The sequence below is a fragment of the Vulpes vulpes genome, chromosome 4 (genome assembly GCF_048418805.1).
Source record: "Vulpes vulpes isolate BD-2025 chromosome 4, VulVul3, whole genome shotgun sequence".
Lineage (NCBI taxonomy): Eukaryota > Metazoa > Chordata > Mammalia > Carnivora > Canidae > Vulpes > Vulpes vulpes.
In genome coordinates this window covers 77,723,604-77,739,667 of record NC_132783.1, presented here as the reverse complement: position 1 = coordinate 77,739,667, position 16,064 = coordinate 77,723,604, and the positions used below count along the sequence as shown (strand labels likewise).

General features: G+C 34.9%; 1 protein-coding gene across 6 annotated transcripts in view; it reads left to right on the top strand.

Moving 5' to 3' along the window:
- CTNNA3 (catenin alpha 3) overlaps positions 1–16,064 on the top strand; it is a 1,674,060-nt gene that overhangs the window by 885,547 nt on the left and 772,449 nt on the right. For all 6 annotated transcript variants that reach the window (XM_072756138.1, XM_072756135.1, XM_072756140.1 and 3 more), the window contains exons 8-9: positions 845–925; positions 10,345–10,497. In XM_072756138.1, the coding sequence (XP_072612239.1) occupies positions 845–925; positions 10,345–10,497 (234 nt within the window). The remainder of the gene's footprint in view (positions 1–844; positions 926–10,344; positions 10,498–16,064) is intronic.

Here is a 16,064-nt window from a genome sequence, read left to right as displayed (position 1 = left end):
TTCAAGGTCTCCTCTCAGGAGCCCTTTTCAGTTTATTAATTTAAATGGTAGCAATTTTCTTAGAGGTGAATCACATAATGATTTTTTTCAATCTTTTTTATACAAGATAGCACTGAAAAAAGTATGATTAGATTCAATTCAGTTGTCTCCCACAAAAGTAATACGTAGAAAACACCATCCAAGGTGACTCTCTGTGTGCTTAATAGCCTAAAGATTTAGGTTAAGTGTATAACAGAGAACTGTTCTGCTTAAAGAATGAAAAGGTGTTGCACAAATTATCTTAAAGAGCCAAAAACAGCGTCCAGTTCCTACTTGAAACAATTTGTTCTTGGAATATTGTCAGCTAAAATTGTGGTCAACTTTTGCAAATTGTATGAATTTGCACTGCATATTTTATTTAGTGTTTAGCAAAACTCCAATATGGCTCTGCATAACTTACAAAATACACCATGAAAATGACTTCAGAAACTCCCACAGAAGTTGACAAATTGGGCATCTAATGCTTTTAAGCTAATTGCGTGCTTAGAGGTTATAGAGTCCACTTGTTAAGAATGAATATCAGAGTTTCTTGGAGAGAATGCTCTGCTGACTGCCACACTGAATGCAACCCAGCCCTGTATCAGAAATATTGCAGAAGCTTAAAGAAGAAAATAATGTGAGCTTTAATCACCATTCTACTTAGTCTTAAGTGAAGTGCTCATGAATCATATGCAATATCATAGCAGTTTTGAAACCTACTCTTGAATTTTCAAGCTGTTATTTTCAGGAAATTTAGAAAGCAAATTGCTAAGTGATAAAGAGTAATCTGATACCATTGCTTATGCCATTTTTTTTTCCTTTGCAGGCTGGAAAAAAGGAAAGGAGTAATACCCTGAATATTGCAATAGACAACATGTGCAAGAAGACAAGAGACCTACGCAGACAGGTGAGACCTACGCATACAGAGGCATGGAGACAGAAGCACCATACAAAATAAATTTTTTTGCACTGCTAGAATATTTACTTCTTGTTTTTGTCCTTTTTCAACTAATTTAGAACACAAAAGAACAACAGTAAATATATACCTTCCATATTTACATTACATACATCATACATTTGTGGCAAATGTAAAGTAGAAGAAAGAGAGTGTGACTTAATATCAGGCAGACCTGGACACCTGGGTGGCTCAGTGGTTGAGCATCTGCCTTCGGCTCAGGGCGTGATCCCCAGGGTCCTGGGATCGAGTCCCGCATCAGGCTCCCCTTAGGGAGCCGGCTTCTCCTTCTGCCTGTGTCTCTGCCTCTCTCTGTGTGTCGTTCATGAATAAATAAATAAAATCTTAAAAAAAAAAGAAACTTAGCTTATCATCCATATGCTTAAGGCAAACAGGTAATCAGAGATGTACCAATTTGCCCTTTCAGTTCTTTTCATATGATTCAAAAATTAGTTTCTGTTAAAGCTCAGACTACTTTGTGATCTTAGGTCACCAGGAACACAGGATTAGGAAGGATTTCATTAAATAATTTAGAAGTCCAGTATTATGCCACAAGTTATTTTTTTTCCCCAGAACTATGAAGACCTAGCTATTTTCAGAAACCTTTGCTTTCCATTATTTTCCAACTATATAATAACCAAAGTTCTTTTTCTTGCACAACTTGAACTTGGTCACCATTAACTCATAAAAGAAAGGCAAAATATTTTCAACCATAAGCTTTTAATACAATATATTATTGTAGTTTAATGGGAGATTTAGTAAAATAGCCTGAGCAATCTTTTAATTCAGAAGTAGATTTGGAAATGGAATAAATAGGGATCCCTCAGTCAGTTAATATTAGCTGTAAAAAAAAAAAAAAAAACCCAAAAAAACAAAAAAACACAATTTTGAGGGCTGGGGAAATTCCAATTTCTCAACTTTATGGCCTTAATGTGAATTCTATTTCTATTGTCAGCACTTAGAATCATGGGATGTGAGAGTTGGAAAGAACATAGCTCAACTTGTGTTATAATGCAGATGAGAAAGCAGGCCTGTGTGGTGAGGTAACCAGCCTAAGGAGGAAGCAGCATCAAACCCATACAAGGTCATAACCTACACTCAAACTTACCCCACAGGGCCATTCTCCATCTTCATTGAAAGACTTCTATTCTCAATCTTGTTAAGGATTTCTACTCCATCGGTTCCTCTTGGGATTTAGAAACATTGCTTTATGAGCTATCAACAATTATATCTTTCATTCCTGTCTCATCCCTCTCTACTGCCCTCAACAAAATGTTAATCTACTTTATACCCCCAAAGCTTTTTGAATCATTACTATAAAAAAAAGTCAAGATAAAGCAATCCTTTATATGTAGGATTACTAGATTTAGCAAATAAAAGCACAAGATACCCAGTTAAATTTGAATTTCAGATTAAAAACAAACATGTTTAATTATGTCCCAAATATTGTGTGGGGCATAATTATATTTAAAAAAATAGTGTGTTTATATGAAATTTAAATTTGACCAGGCTTCTTGTATTTTATCTGGCAATTCTACTTGTGTTTCCACCTCACTAACATCAGTGAGATATAGAAAGAACATGGGGGATTACTAATACTTTTCTTTATAGTAAAGAGATGTTCCCAACTATAAAAAACTGCTGTGTTCCAGAAGTATGAACCTTCCCTATGGTCTTGTAGTTGAACATATTCATTGTTTTAAGTATCACTGCTTAACAAACCACTACAAACAATAGCAGCCATTTTATTATGTTTCAAGATTCCATGGGTTGACTGGGAGTCAGCAGGGCCATTTTTGTACTTTTCACTTGTGGTCTCCCATGGAGTAGCAGTGAAATAGTGACTGTGTCTGGGTGCAAGCCTGGGTATTTGAGGCCTCAAGTGCCTCTTCTTCCCTCTTTTCATGTGGTGTCTAATTTCCTTAGGACCCTTTCATGTGAATTCTCTCTCCAGTGGGGTAACCTGGATTTCTTGCATTATAGTTCAGGGCTCCAAGAAAGGAGAGATGGAAGCTGCCAAACCTCCTTTTTTAAAAAAAAAAAAAAAAAGATTATATTTATTTATTCATGAGAGACACACAAAGAGAGGCAGAAACATAGGCAGAGGGAAAAGTAGGTTTCTTGTGGGGAGTCTGATGTGGGACTGATCCCAGGACCCTGGATCACACCCTGAGCCAAAGGCAGATGCTCAACCACTGAGCCACCCAGGCGTCACGCTGCCAGACCTTCTTAATGCTTAAGCTCCAAAGTTACCAGAATGCTATTTCTTTCTCTATTAAAAATAGTCATGAATCCTGCCCTAAGTCAAGAGGAGCAATAGACCTTCAAGAAGTGATATGTGTGTACAGAATGAGTGGGGTTGTTAGAATTTTGTCTCTGGAGACATCTGGGGTCTCTAATGTCAATAAGGTTGTTGCTATGGTTTGTTTCCAGTATCCTTACTTGCCCTCCCTTGGACTTCATTTTCCATCCTGATGTTTATACTTTTGCAATAATAAAAACTAGTTTAACAGCAACATGAGTCATCTCCACCTCTTCTTATTCTTGCAAAGTTTATCAAGCAGTTTGTTTTAAGCATCTTATATATATTCTTTTACACAGGAAGAAGAAAGTCCCTACCCTTAAAATGTTTTTCTTTGGAATATTTAATGTTCATAAATCATTGTGGATCTGTTTTTGTTTGCATGTTTGTTTTTAGTAAACAATAATCAGAAAACATCTTCTTGCTCTTTCATCTAACCTCCTTGCTTACTCAGGGCTGGCTTGTCCATCAGCAACACAGAAACATTTTGGCTTTGGTTCAGAGAACCATTGGATTTCTATGAGATATTTCCATGAGATGGATTGCTTAGGCAGATCTATTGGTGGGGGGAGGAGCAAATTATAAATTTCATTTTGGGGCAATAAGATTAAATGACCTGGATGGTGACTTAGTGTTTATTTCTATGAACCATATTGCTTTGTAACTTTTTTGCCTGTCATCACTGAGAATGAAGACAGAAGTCTTTGGCATGGTGTTCCAGGTTCTCTATGATTTGGCTATGACTTTAATTGACAATATTCATAATGTTCTTTCTCTTTCACTCTCTCAGTTCTTCTTCTTCACCACACCACACATTAACCTGTTCTCTGACTAAAGAGACTACTTATTATTCACCAAATTTTCTATCACTTTCAATTCCCCAAAACACATGTGTTTTTGTGTATATGGTTTGTTTCACTTAGTGCTTTTCCCACTCCTCTTGCTCCCCCCATCTCACCCGTAATCAACCTTAGGACCTTCAAGACTAATGTAAATGCTACTTCTCCCATGAAACCTTTACCGTTTTCATCAGCTGGAATTATTATTATTTTTCTTTCTGGAACACTTATAGCATGTGTAGTTCTTTTATAGTAGTGATCATATCCTGCTTGTATTTTTCTTTTTTAATGGATTTTTTTCCCTCCCACTGGATTTTAAATCCTTAAAATGGTAGTTATAACAACATCTCTCACTTAGTAGTGCTTTCCAAAGCTCTCTACAAACTCCTTACATTAGTCTTTACATTATTGGCTTTTATTTCTGAAACAGGAAATAATTCCATAGTATTATTATCTCAATTTCTCAGGTGAGGGACACCTGGGTGGCTCAGTGGTTGAGCATTTGCCTTTAGCTCAAGTCATGATCCTGGGGTCCTGGGATCAAGTCTTGCATTGGGTTCCCTACAGGGGGCCTGCTTCTCCCTCTGCCTATGTCTCTGCCTCTTTCTGTGTCTGTCATGAATAAATAAGTAAAATCTTTTTTTTTTTTTTTTTTTTTAATAAGTAAAATCTTTAAAAAAAAATCTCAGGTGAGTCAATTTACTGAATACCAATTAGTTAACTGCTAGACCTTAGGTTTGAACCTGAGTTCATCCAACCCAGCCCAAATTTGTAACCACCATATGGGGGTCAGAAATATTTATCCTCAAAACTCCCAGTGCCTAATAAACTGATTTTACCATCCTAAATATTTTTTTATTTACTACTTATTTTACAAGTTTTTTTCATTAAAATTGTTTCTTCCTTCAATCTCCTTCCCCATCACTTATTTGAGAACTGAATGACTATTACAATTCTCAATATGTGAAGAATATTTGAGGTTTAAAAATCCTCAAAAAAAAAATAAGCCTCATTTCTCTGTTTAAAAAATTAAGGCCATTGAATATATTACATTTCTAATGTATTATGCAGAGTGAAACATACATTTGATATTACTAAAGGCAGGTTAAAATTTTCATTTGTGTGTATTAAGAAAAAATTGCCTATTTCATATATACCAAAGTAAAAACTTGAGGTATGTCAAATTAAATAGGATTCTAATAAAACACAACAAAAAATACAAAAACTTGTTAGTTGCTGAGTTGTTGAATTGCTCTCTGCATCTCTTCCCCATTTTAGTAATATCAGTGCCACCCTTAGAAAAAAATATGTATGTCTTTATACCTCCTCGTCTTCATCCTCATAATCAAATAATATTAACAATCCATAAGATACAAGTATCATTAAGTTGACACAGTGGGTATACATTGAATTAATTATTAGGCGATTTAGTTCCTATTAGTCAATTGAGTTTCGACAGTCACATTTTGCTATTTGACTTAAAATTAAAATGGCATTAATATAGACATATCTAATTTGTTCTAGCTCCCGAGGACAATTTTTTTCTAAGACAGTTTATTTTCTTTCCATTCCTCTTCCCCTTACAATTTCATTCTTTCTTATTCCTTTATTTAGTGGTAGTGGGGCAGTGCTATCTTATAGTTTTCATACACAGCTTTCACTTTTGGGTTTCAATTGTAGAGAAATATATTATTTTATTTGAGATCCCAAACCACTTACATCAGTGGGAAATAGAAAAATTGATGTCTCAAAGCCTTTTATTAAACTGTGGTGAGAAAAGATGGAAAGCCCCGTAGTTTGATTTTGTGCCTGACATCTTTCATGCCTGGCCACAAACAGGTATTTATTGAAAATACATACCTCTAACTCCTATTGGCCTCCCACTAACTTCACATTTTAGTGCTGCAGCTTCTAAGATTGTCCTATTTTTACATTGGCATGTTGGATTCTTCTTTAAGGTTTTTGTATATCATTTAGGTGAAAGGAATGAGTTGCTCCATTGGGTGGGAAAAATAATATGGAAATAAATAAGATAGAGGCTTCTTACATATTATGCACAGATACAGAGGAGTATACAATTTAAATGAAAAACATCCCATGTGTCAGAATATGCCAGAGCATATGAAGAAAATTACTTAGCATAGTGTTTGAGGCATTCCATATCTTGTCCCTATTTGCATTTCTAGTCCTCTCTCATAGTAATTCCTCTCTAACAGTCAGCACAGCACAGGGGATGAGAGAATCAAATTCAGTAGTGTGCAAAGCAGAAGTGGCAACGTGTGATCATCAAGGGGTAGTTTATGTTAAGACATCAGAGTCTGCTACTTGGTACATGATCAAAAACATTATCACGAGACAAATGTGTCTGTTTTATATTGGATTACCATGAAAGCAGATCCTGAGACCAGAGCCTTAGAGCAGGTAGTTTATTTAGGAGGCACTTCTGAGAAACATGTGTAAGACAATATGAAATGTAAGATAACAGGCAGGGAAGGAGGAAGGAATATGCTATTCAAGGTTGCTACTGTAGACAGCAGGACCTTAAGGACCCCCAAGAAGGGAAAAAATGCCTCCCAGAATTGTCTAACTGATGGGTAGAGACCAAGAATTTTATCCAGTCACTCCCATCTCCACTGGTTGATGGTTGTTTCCAGTGGTATTTCCTCTTCACAACGTCCAGGCTGTCTGTGCTTGGGCTGAGACTCTCATAGATACTTGGAGCACAGCCTGAGGAAGAATAACAAAGAGAAGCAGGGAATGCATTACAAGTGGAATGTCTTGAAAGGAAAGGAACTGTTCCCTTAAAGCAACAGCTGAAATCAGAGACAGATCCAGTGGTTGAGACATCACCTTTTAATCTTTTTGTCTTACTGTTTTCTTTTTACCTGAAATACTTTCCGTTACCTCCATTATTCCTAAGAAATCCTGTTCCAGTCCTCACTCTATCATTGTGTTCTAGTCACACTAAATTCTTGTGATGTCTTGAGCATCTCTTTCTTTCTTCCTTTTTTCGTTCTTTTTTCTTTCTTTCTTTCTTTCTTTCTTTCTTTCTTTCTTTCTTTCTTTCTTTCTTATCTATCACTTATGATAGTCTTTATTCTAAAATGCTATGCTTTCCACTTCCCAACTCCTACTCTTAACAGCTAATTCAACTTTTAAAATGGAATACATATGTCTCATCTTTGCAGAAGGCTTTTTAACCGTAATGATCCAAGTTAATTGTTTCTTATTTGTCTGTGGTTCTTTTAAGATACTCATCAAACTCTCTTTGCACTTCTCACTCCCTAATATTATAGTGTCTTTGTCATCTTGACATTCCCAGGTTGCCTAGAATGGTGCCTTGGCCTTAGAGAGAAGGCTCAAAATGCATTTGTTAAACTGAATGAATATACAGCTATAGGAAAGAAGATTCATTCTGCTCATTATATTTGAATTATATTATGTCAGCTAATTTCGGCCCATTTTCCAACAGAAGTTTGAAAACATTGGCATAGAACTTATTTGTAAGCTCATTTTGCAGTCCTTCTGTCTTGTCCTACTGAACATAATATCACACCTCCATGGCACACCTTTTCTCATTTACTGTGTTTTGTACTTAGCAAAATGCTTTAGAATAAAGTAAAAATATGTGCTCCTAACATGGTCTAGGTAAAAGAATTAATTTAGCCAAAGCATTTATTCATTTATTTATTTATTCATTAATAATAATAAATCAGCTATAACTCAAGCTTCACCTTTGCAACATGTTTCAGCACTTCTGTATGGAATGAAGGATTGAAGGAATAGCAGCAAGATCATAGCTGAAAATCTTGGGGAAAAAAAAACAAGGGATTAAATACCATTAAAATAAAGGGAAGACAAATGGTGTGTACCATAGAGGGGAAATGCACATACTGTAGCAAATGTATCCAGTGCTGTAAAATTGCAAAAATTATTCAAATAATTTAAAAATTGGCACAATGTGGAACAACAGTTACTCTCTATCTCTCTAGATTTTTGTATATGACAAAGCAAAATTATTTTTTAAAAAGCACAAGAGAACAGTTGAACTTTCTGGGTATAGTTGTAGATGGGAACATACATCAGTCTCTTATATGAGAAACAATCACTTTTTAAAACCTGTGTCTCAATGTAGTTAATACCTAGTCTTGCTTCTTCATGTAATAATCAAATTACTAGAAACATGAGTTTTTTTCTCACTCTCTCCACCTCCACTCATCTCCATTCATTCTTCAAACCATTGCAATAGGACTCCTGCTTCCATTTTTTCCACTCAGACTGCTCTCACTAAGTTAATCAATAACCCCTGAGTGATTAGGCAAGTCTTCTTTTTATTGAACTTACCTTTAAAATTAGACTCTGAAATTCATTATCTTTTTGAAATTCATTTGCTGTCAGTTCCCTGATTTTTCCCATATTGTAACATTTAACAACTCTCATTTCTCTATTAGATTATAAAGGATCATGCATTTCCACCTTGCTATATTTCATAATGGCTTGCTCTTGGTTGAAAGATAAGGAAATGATGTTTATAAAAAATTGTTGAATTGAATGGAATCAAATACACAGAAAAGAAGATTCAAATCCATAATGTGGGTACTATAATTGCATCTGGTAAGATAAGTTCATATGGCTAGAGCAGTGACATAGATTTATTTGAAAGTTTCTCTTAGTTGTTGGTCATTTGGTCTCTTTGTTTTTGGCCATCATCTCAGTTTTTTTTTTTTTTTAGATCCTACTCTCCCATCTGCATGACTCCCATATATGGAAGTATTTCCTAAGATTTTATTCTTGGACATCTTCTCACTATGCATGATCCTATCTGCCTCCTTGGCTTGAATTACCTCCCATATGTATGTTGGCTATTAATTGCATATCTTTAGTACAGATCTCCTCTTAGCCCTCCTTCAATATATCCTGGTTACAAATGAAAGAAAAAAAGAATAAAGGGGAGGGATCTAATTGAAAACTGTTCCGCCTCTGAGATTCCTTCTACTTTTACGTATCTGAAACTAACATAACTTGTAGTGCCCAGTTCAAGTCTAAATTGTGATTTGTTGCCCGATTTCTCTGGTCCACTCTTTATGGACATCAAACACATTATTCATTCACTCAAGGTCTTCCCTTTGCCTTGTAACTCCTTAGTACTCTGCACTCTGTCCTAGTAAGTGCTCAGACAATATTAATTAGTTGCTATTAGTAATTTGCCATTCTTCATGCTAAGCATATTCTTCCCTTAGGGATCTCCCATAACCTCTGTGAAGTTGTTAGAAGCCAGAAAATTTCACAGTTCTGGGTAACTAGGGTAACAGTCTATTGGTTTTAAAAAATACTCTAAAATAAAATTTTCACAGGGGGAAAATTATAAATTTCTTCTGATAGCTATTCATCTCTTTGTTTTATTGTATAAAGGTTATTAAACTAAATAAGGAGGTTGACTAAAAAACTGGGGAGCCATTCATAGTCATTGACACTGTTGGAAGACATTCTTCAAGACCCTTTAGGACTCAATATTATATAAACACAATGCACTAATTTTCCACTGCAGTTTTAAATTTCAGAAAATATCTGCTGAATAGAGTAATTGCCTGATTGTCATTTATGAGCTTATACATAATCTAATTTAAAAGAACTAATTGTAGCAGAATGTTATACTTGTTTAATAATTTAAGGTGTAAGGGCAAGAACAATTAATGGAGATGAAGAAAATTGGACATCAAACTCATTTATTATTCTCCTTGCTCTATTAATCTGTTATCAACTGGCATAATCGGTGATCTAACTTGGTTTAATTACCATGAAGACTACAATTTAGCTAATCAAAATTTATCATCAGTTCCTCCAACAAAGTAGAAAACATTTCATAATTTTGTAATTATGAAAATACATGATGTACAATGTTGTTTGTACACATGCATAAACATCACTATAGTACAATTTCTTTGAGAGAAAATGGAGTATTGTCACTTATAATCTGACCCCTGAGCTAAGTAGAATTTAAGAAAAAAATAGTGCATTTTGGTAACAAGAGAGCTATTAAATAGATCAATGTTTTTTTCCCTTGGATATTTCTTTTTAACTTTGTAAGTGACGTTCTTACAGTCTTAAATATTATTAGTTTAGAGATTGTGTAAAAATATATAAGAATTTTGTAACTACGGAGATTGGAAAAATAGGAAATAACATGAACCATTTCCTGAAAAAAAAGTGAATTTTTTATTTCTCCTCAGCTCCGTAAGGCTATTATAGATCATGTGTCAGACTCCTTTTTGGATACGACAGTCCCACTTTTGGTTCTCATTGAAGCTGCCAAGAACGGCCGGGAAAAGGAAATAAAAGAATATGCTTCAATATTTCGTGAACACACCAGCAGGCTTATAGAGGTAAGCATGTTAGAACTGTAACTACTCTAAATCCAGGAGAATGAAGCTCTCATTCCCCATTTACAGTTAAGTTGTACTCAGATAAAAACTTTTGACAACTTATAACAAATGAAGCAAAGTTCAGTATTGTTTTTTATGTAGTTTTTTTTAAGGCTACACACACACACACACACACACATGAACTGGTTAAATGCAGATATTTTGTTTTATCCCTACAAATATTTTCTTCCTGTTCTAACGTGAAAGTATCAAATACTCTACTTCATGCCATATTATTATTTCTCTACCATCTTTTCATGGCTTTATTACCCCTTCAGCATGTCAAATCATATTCAACTATGTGACATGACTATAGAAAAAGAATTTCAGATATACAGGAGTAGAAATATCCAGAATAAATAAGTGGGGGTAGTGGGTTGATTCATCTCCCAGTAGAGACCAGAGGAGATGATAAAACTATAATCTCTTCTGTTTGGAAGATGGAAGCATAGAAATGCCCTACGATTTGGGGGCAAGGTGGTATATTGCTAATAGAACCATAAAATGCTAGACATTTCCCAGGAAAGAGATAATAGAACCTATTGTATTATGGGGATCTGTAAGGTAGCCTCAGTTTAAGAGAGGCTGAGTAGAAGGATTTCTAACACCAATAAGGTGACAGTACTCACAAGGCCAGGAACCAGTAGCAGAAAGGGGAAGTGTGCTTGACCAGATTCATACAACAGAGCTGATATACTGCTAGGACTGATCAGTATGACTTCAGTGTTGTTTATGTCTAGTATCTGCTCTCATTGGCAGCGCTATGCCATGCTGGTTATTAAACATTCTAACTGCCACACCTTCATATACTGGTCATGAACTTTGTGATGAAATATGTTTGGGGGCTCAAATTGCTTATAAAAACTGGTGAGTTTTTATGTCAGAAATAGACACCACCTAAATTAGAATCACAGCATTTTATATAACATCTATTAAAATAGAGGACTTCCTCGATGTCTTTAATGTAGACCCACTGGGAAGGAAGTTTCCAATGTAGCTAGCATTTGCACTATAAACCCTCTGGTTTCTAGTCTTCACATTTAGAAAATGAAAGGAGTTGATGAATAGATAATTACTAAGATTATTTCAGCCTTAAAGCTGACCTCCCTTCAACTCTGAAATCTACTTTGAACTTCCCAAGGACTATGTGAGACAGGGTAACTGTTACAATTCCCACTGACCTTATATGGAAATAAAGGTACAAACTCAGACTAGGCTAATTGGAGCCAGACCTGATTTCCAGGCTTACAAATTTTAACTAATTCATTTGATTATTTATTATATTTTCCATCTTATTTATTCCCTCTTGTATTTATTCCTCAGATGTATATTCAGTCTTTACCTGGGAAAATGTTAAAAGTAAGAGGTAAAGCAGAAGAAACAGGTCATTAAAAGTGTAAAAAGTGTAAAAGTGTAGCCCCTGACAATCATAAACATTTTTTCTAATAATGTGTTCTCTAAGGTGAAGGTACACCAAATTATGAAAACAACTTTTTGGTGAAATATTCTGAAAGTAAAAGGTTTCTGCTAGGAAAGTTGCATCCGTATTTCTATTTCTTCGTTTGGTGTTGAGCATGGAGCCTGACTCAGGTCTCAATCTCACAACTCTGAGATCATGACATGAACTAAAATCAAGTCCGACACTTAACTGGCTGAGCCACCCAGGTGTCCCAAGACTCCTAATTTTGTTAGATGCAGACTGGAAAAAATGAAAGTTTTTTTTAAGTATACTGCTTGCCCACTAGGTTGTTTATATATATCAAGAAGAAAAAAAGAATACTGCATTTATCTCTCAGGAAAATTTCTTTTCGAGAGGAGCTGTCTAACCAAGGCAACAGAGAAAAATCATCATTAATTTACTACAAACATTGAGCCAGAAGTATCTGTGACAGAGTCCAGGGAAATAGGAGAGCTTAAATTTATCAGTTTTGAAGACATTGTGAGTTTACTCTGTATAGATTGCTTACTAATCCTCCACCTTTGCTTTCCCTTCTACCTCTCCATCAGGACTACTTAGACCCATCTTATTCCCAAGCTGAGTAACTTGACAGAGCAGGACAGAAAGTCTTAGATTCTAAATGACTTCAAGGAAAAGCTATTTTCAACATGTCTGGGTTTTGATACCTCAACTGTGTTTGTCAGAGAAATCTAAAATCAGTGAACTTGTTGCAGTAAGACTTAAATGGAAAGAAAAGTAAGTCCATTTTTAAAGAACTCTTATCAGATCGTTCCAGAAAAACTCCATGCTGTTAAAGGAACACTATAGATAGTGGTTAAGATGGTAACTTTTATTAAAAAAAAATAGAAAAACAAACTAGATTTTAACACATAGCAAAAACAAACAAACCCATAGCATTAAGAAATTCTATGGGTAATAATTAGCAGCCAAAAGGATTTGGGATATTAGAAAAGAAGTGGGAATGAGGAACAGAGTGGCCCATAAATTGGGCCTGAACATTCCCATTCTCTAGTAGGGTCATGTCTGAGGTCTCTTGTTATATTATCATGCAGTTTGATATAAAATGATCATGGGTGAAATGATGGTTATAAAATACTATATAGTGTCAATCCCTGGAAAACCTAGATACTTATGGCTAATTTTGTTTAGTTATGCTGAACTAAGTAACTGCTATGCAAAGCTTATTCTACTTTGAACATCCAAGTTACTCTGTGTTTTTGGATCCACTAAGCCACCGTGAGAATAATAAGGAGTCAAAAGGTTAGCATTTAAAAAAATTCATCTTTGCATCATGATTAGTTATTTAATGACAAATGTGCTCATTTAATTATACTCCTTAGTACTTTGATCTTGCACTGGTGGTGAATTAGGGCATCATTAACTCTACTGACTTCCACCAATAATACCTATTAAACACGAAATTTAAAATATTAATTTTATCTTAAAATTTAAAATATTCACTAATTCTAGTGAGTAAGAATTTTATCTGTCATCACTTTGAGCCTATTCCATTAGCTAAGTCTATGCAGCTAATATTCCATGAATCTGCATTGAATGAAGGAACACATTCATAACACTAACTCACTTTTATTTCTCTCTAAAAAGTTATTTGGGGGATTCTGGTAACTGGATTTGGGACAATGTCTGAGCCCAGTTATTTAGTGGAGTGCCTTTCTATTCTTGAAAATAATTCATCACAATAATATTAACAAATACCTTTGCCATCAATTATCAGATAAGGCCAATGTTATAAAGTCTACTCCAGATCTCCCTCAGATGGAATTTGTCACAATTAGGTAAAATTTTTAAGAATTTTGCCCATGTCAGAGATAATAGTTTGTAACTTTATTGTTGTTATATAGCTGTTATTCAGAAGAAATTGTATTCCAAAAAATGCATTGCTTATTACAATGGCTGATATTTAGTATTTCTTTAAAATCAATTTCTAAAACTCCACAATTATTTTTTAATACACTATGATTTGTTCTCAGCAATCAGTTCCTGCTGAACACTACATAGTTGCTACTGACTAAAAAGGTAAAATCTCCAGTTTATCCCATGGATTTTACTATATTAATTATCATTAAATGTGACAGTATTAATGATCTAGGCCTGAAATTTTTCTGTGAATTAGAGAAGTTTCTCTATGTGAAAAGCCAGCTTCGTCAGTGCTTTGACTTATTCATCAAAAATTCATCTGTCTTGATGCACCTTATTTTAGTAAGTTTCATGGGAGCCTTTCATCAAAAAGGAAAAAGTGGGTGGACATTTAATTATAATACTTCCCTCCAACCTACAAAGCTGATTGTTCCCACTCACAAAATGGCGATCCAGATTTAGCAAGGCCCCATTGCCAAGAGAGAAGGCTGTAGAGGGGACTCTTGCTGTTTGCAAGAAGTGCTCAGAGCTCTCAGCTCTACTTTTATCTTTGCATTTTGACAGAATCCTGTTCGAGTGTCACACATTGCTTTAATTGATGATCTGTTATCAAATAAGGATATGCTCAGTTACAAATAAATGAAGCTTTTAGAGTCCCATCTCATTCTTCCTCCTCCCCCCAAAAAAGAAAAAAAAAGAAAAAGAACAAACCCATACTTATACTTGTACACAAACCAACAACTGTTCTCAGTGAGCAGCTTGGCAGCTCTCCTCTTTTGATGGCAAAGAGATGTTATAGCTAAGTCAGGAATGCTTTTGCTTATATAGATCACAGGTGTGACTGCCCACTCCCTGGATTAGAAAACTGTTCAGCATCTTAATCCTCTTCCAGCTAAAGCTCACAATGAACATGATCCTTAAAACCCTAACCTGAATCCACAGTGAGTGACATTTCCCTGTTGGAGAGGTTTCTTTATAAATTTTCCATTCATAGTGTTTGGAACATAGGGAAATGGGGAGTGAAACCATTATAGAAAAGTCAGAGACTTTCCATAGTCGGATGTAGGTATTTTTGAATGAGATATTAGTGTCTTGGAATTAGGAGGGAGAAAACTATATGGCATTAGAGTAGTTTGGGAATTTAGTTTAAAGTAAGCAATATAAGCAATATTTACACCAAAACTTACCAACTTGGCAGGAGTTGGAGTTGAAAAACTAGAACTCCAAGTTGAGTTTACAAGCATGACTAAAGTCACAATGCTCAGTCCTATGTTCCAGGAATATTAGAGTAATGAAATCTAGATCACTAAGTTGGCTGAAGATGAAGGAAGTTGGAGGCAATTGATGAATACCCTAGAATATTTGATTGCCAGACTGAATAGAGTAGATTTCATCTTAAGGACTGGATGATCCAATATTGGATTTGGAAAGCTGCAGTTGCTTCTCCACACAAAAGGGTCTAAAGGGAAGCCATATTTTAGGAGAGTTTGTGTATGGATTATTTCATGTTGGGCTATAAAAATTTTCTAACCCCCAACAATTGATTAGAATCTCATGAACATAAACTGGTATTTTTAAAAAAAACTGCATTTAAAACTTAATTTAGGGATATGTGGGTGGCTCAGCAGTTGGGCGCCTGGCTTTGGCTCAGGTCATGATCCCAGGATCCAGGATCGAGTCCCACATCAGACTCCCTGTGAGGAGCCTACTTCTCCCTCTGCCTGTGTCTCTGCCTCTCTCTCAGTCTGTGTCTCTCATGAATAAATAAATCTTTTTTAAAAAACTTAATTTAATCTCATACAGTAAAGAAAGAGAAGAAAAATATATTTAATAATGAACTTGAAACATAAAAGCAAATGATTCAAGACTTAATGGCATTAGACTAATGCTATACAATAGAAATAAAAGGCAGAACACAAAAATCATTTAAAATTTTCTAGTAGTCACACTAAAATAAGTAAAAATAGATAGGTGAAACCAATCTTAGGTTTTATTTAATCCAATATACCCTAAATATTATCATGTTAATATGTAATAATATAAAAACTATTAATAAAATATCTATTTTGTACTAAGTCTTATGAATCTGGTGTATATTTTATATATATGGTCTATCATAATCTAGACTATCCATATTTTAAGTGTACAATAGCCAAACATGGATTTCGGCTATGTATTAGACAGTACAGTT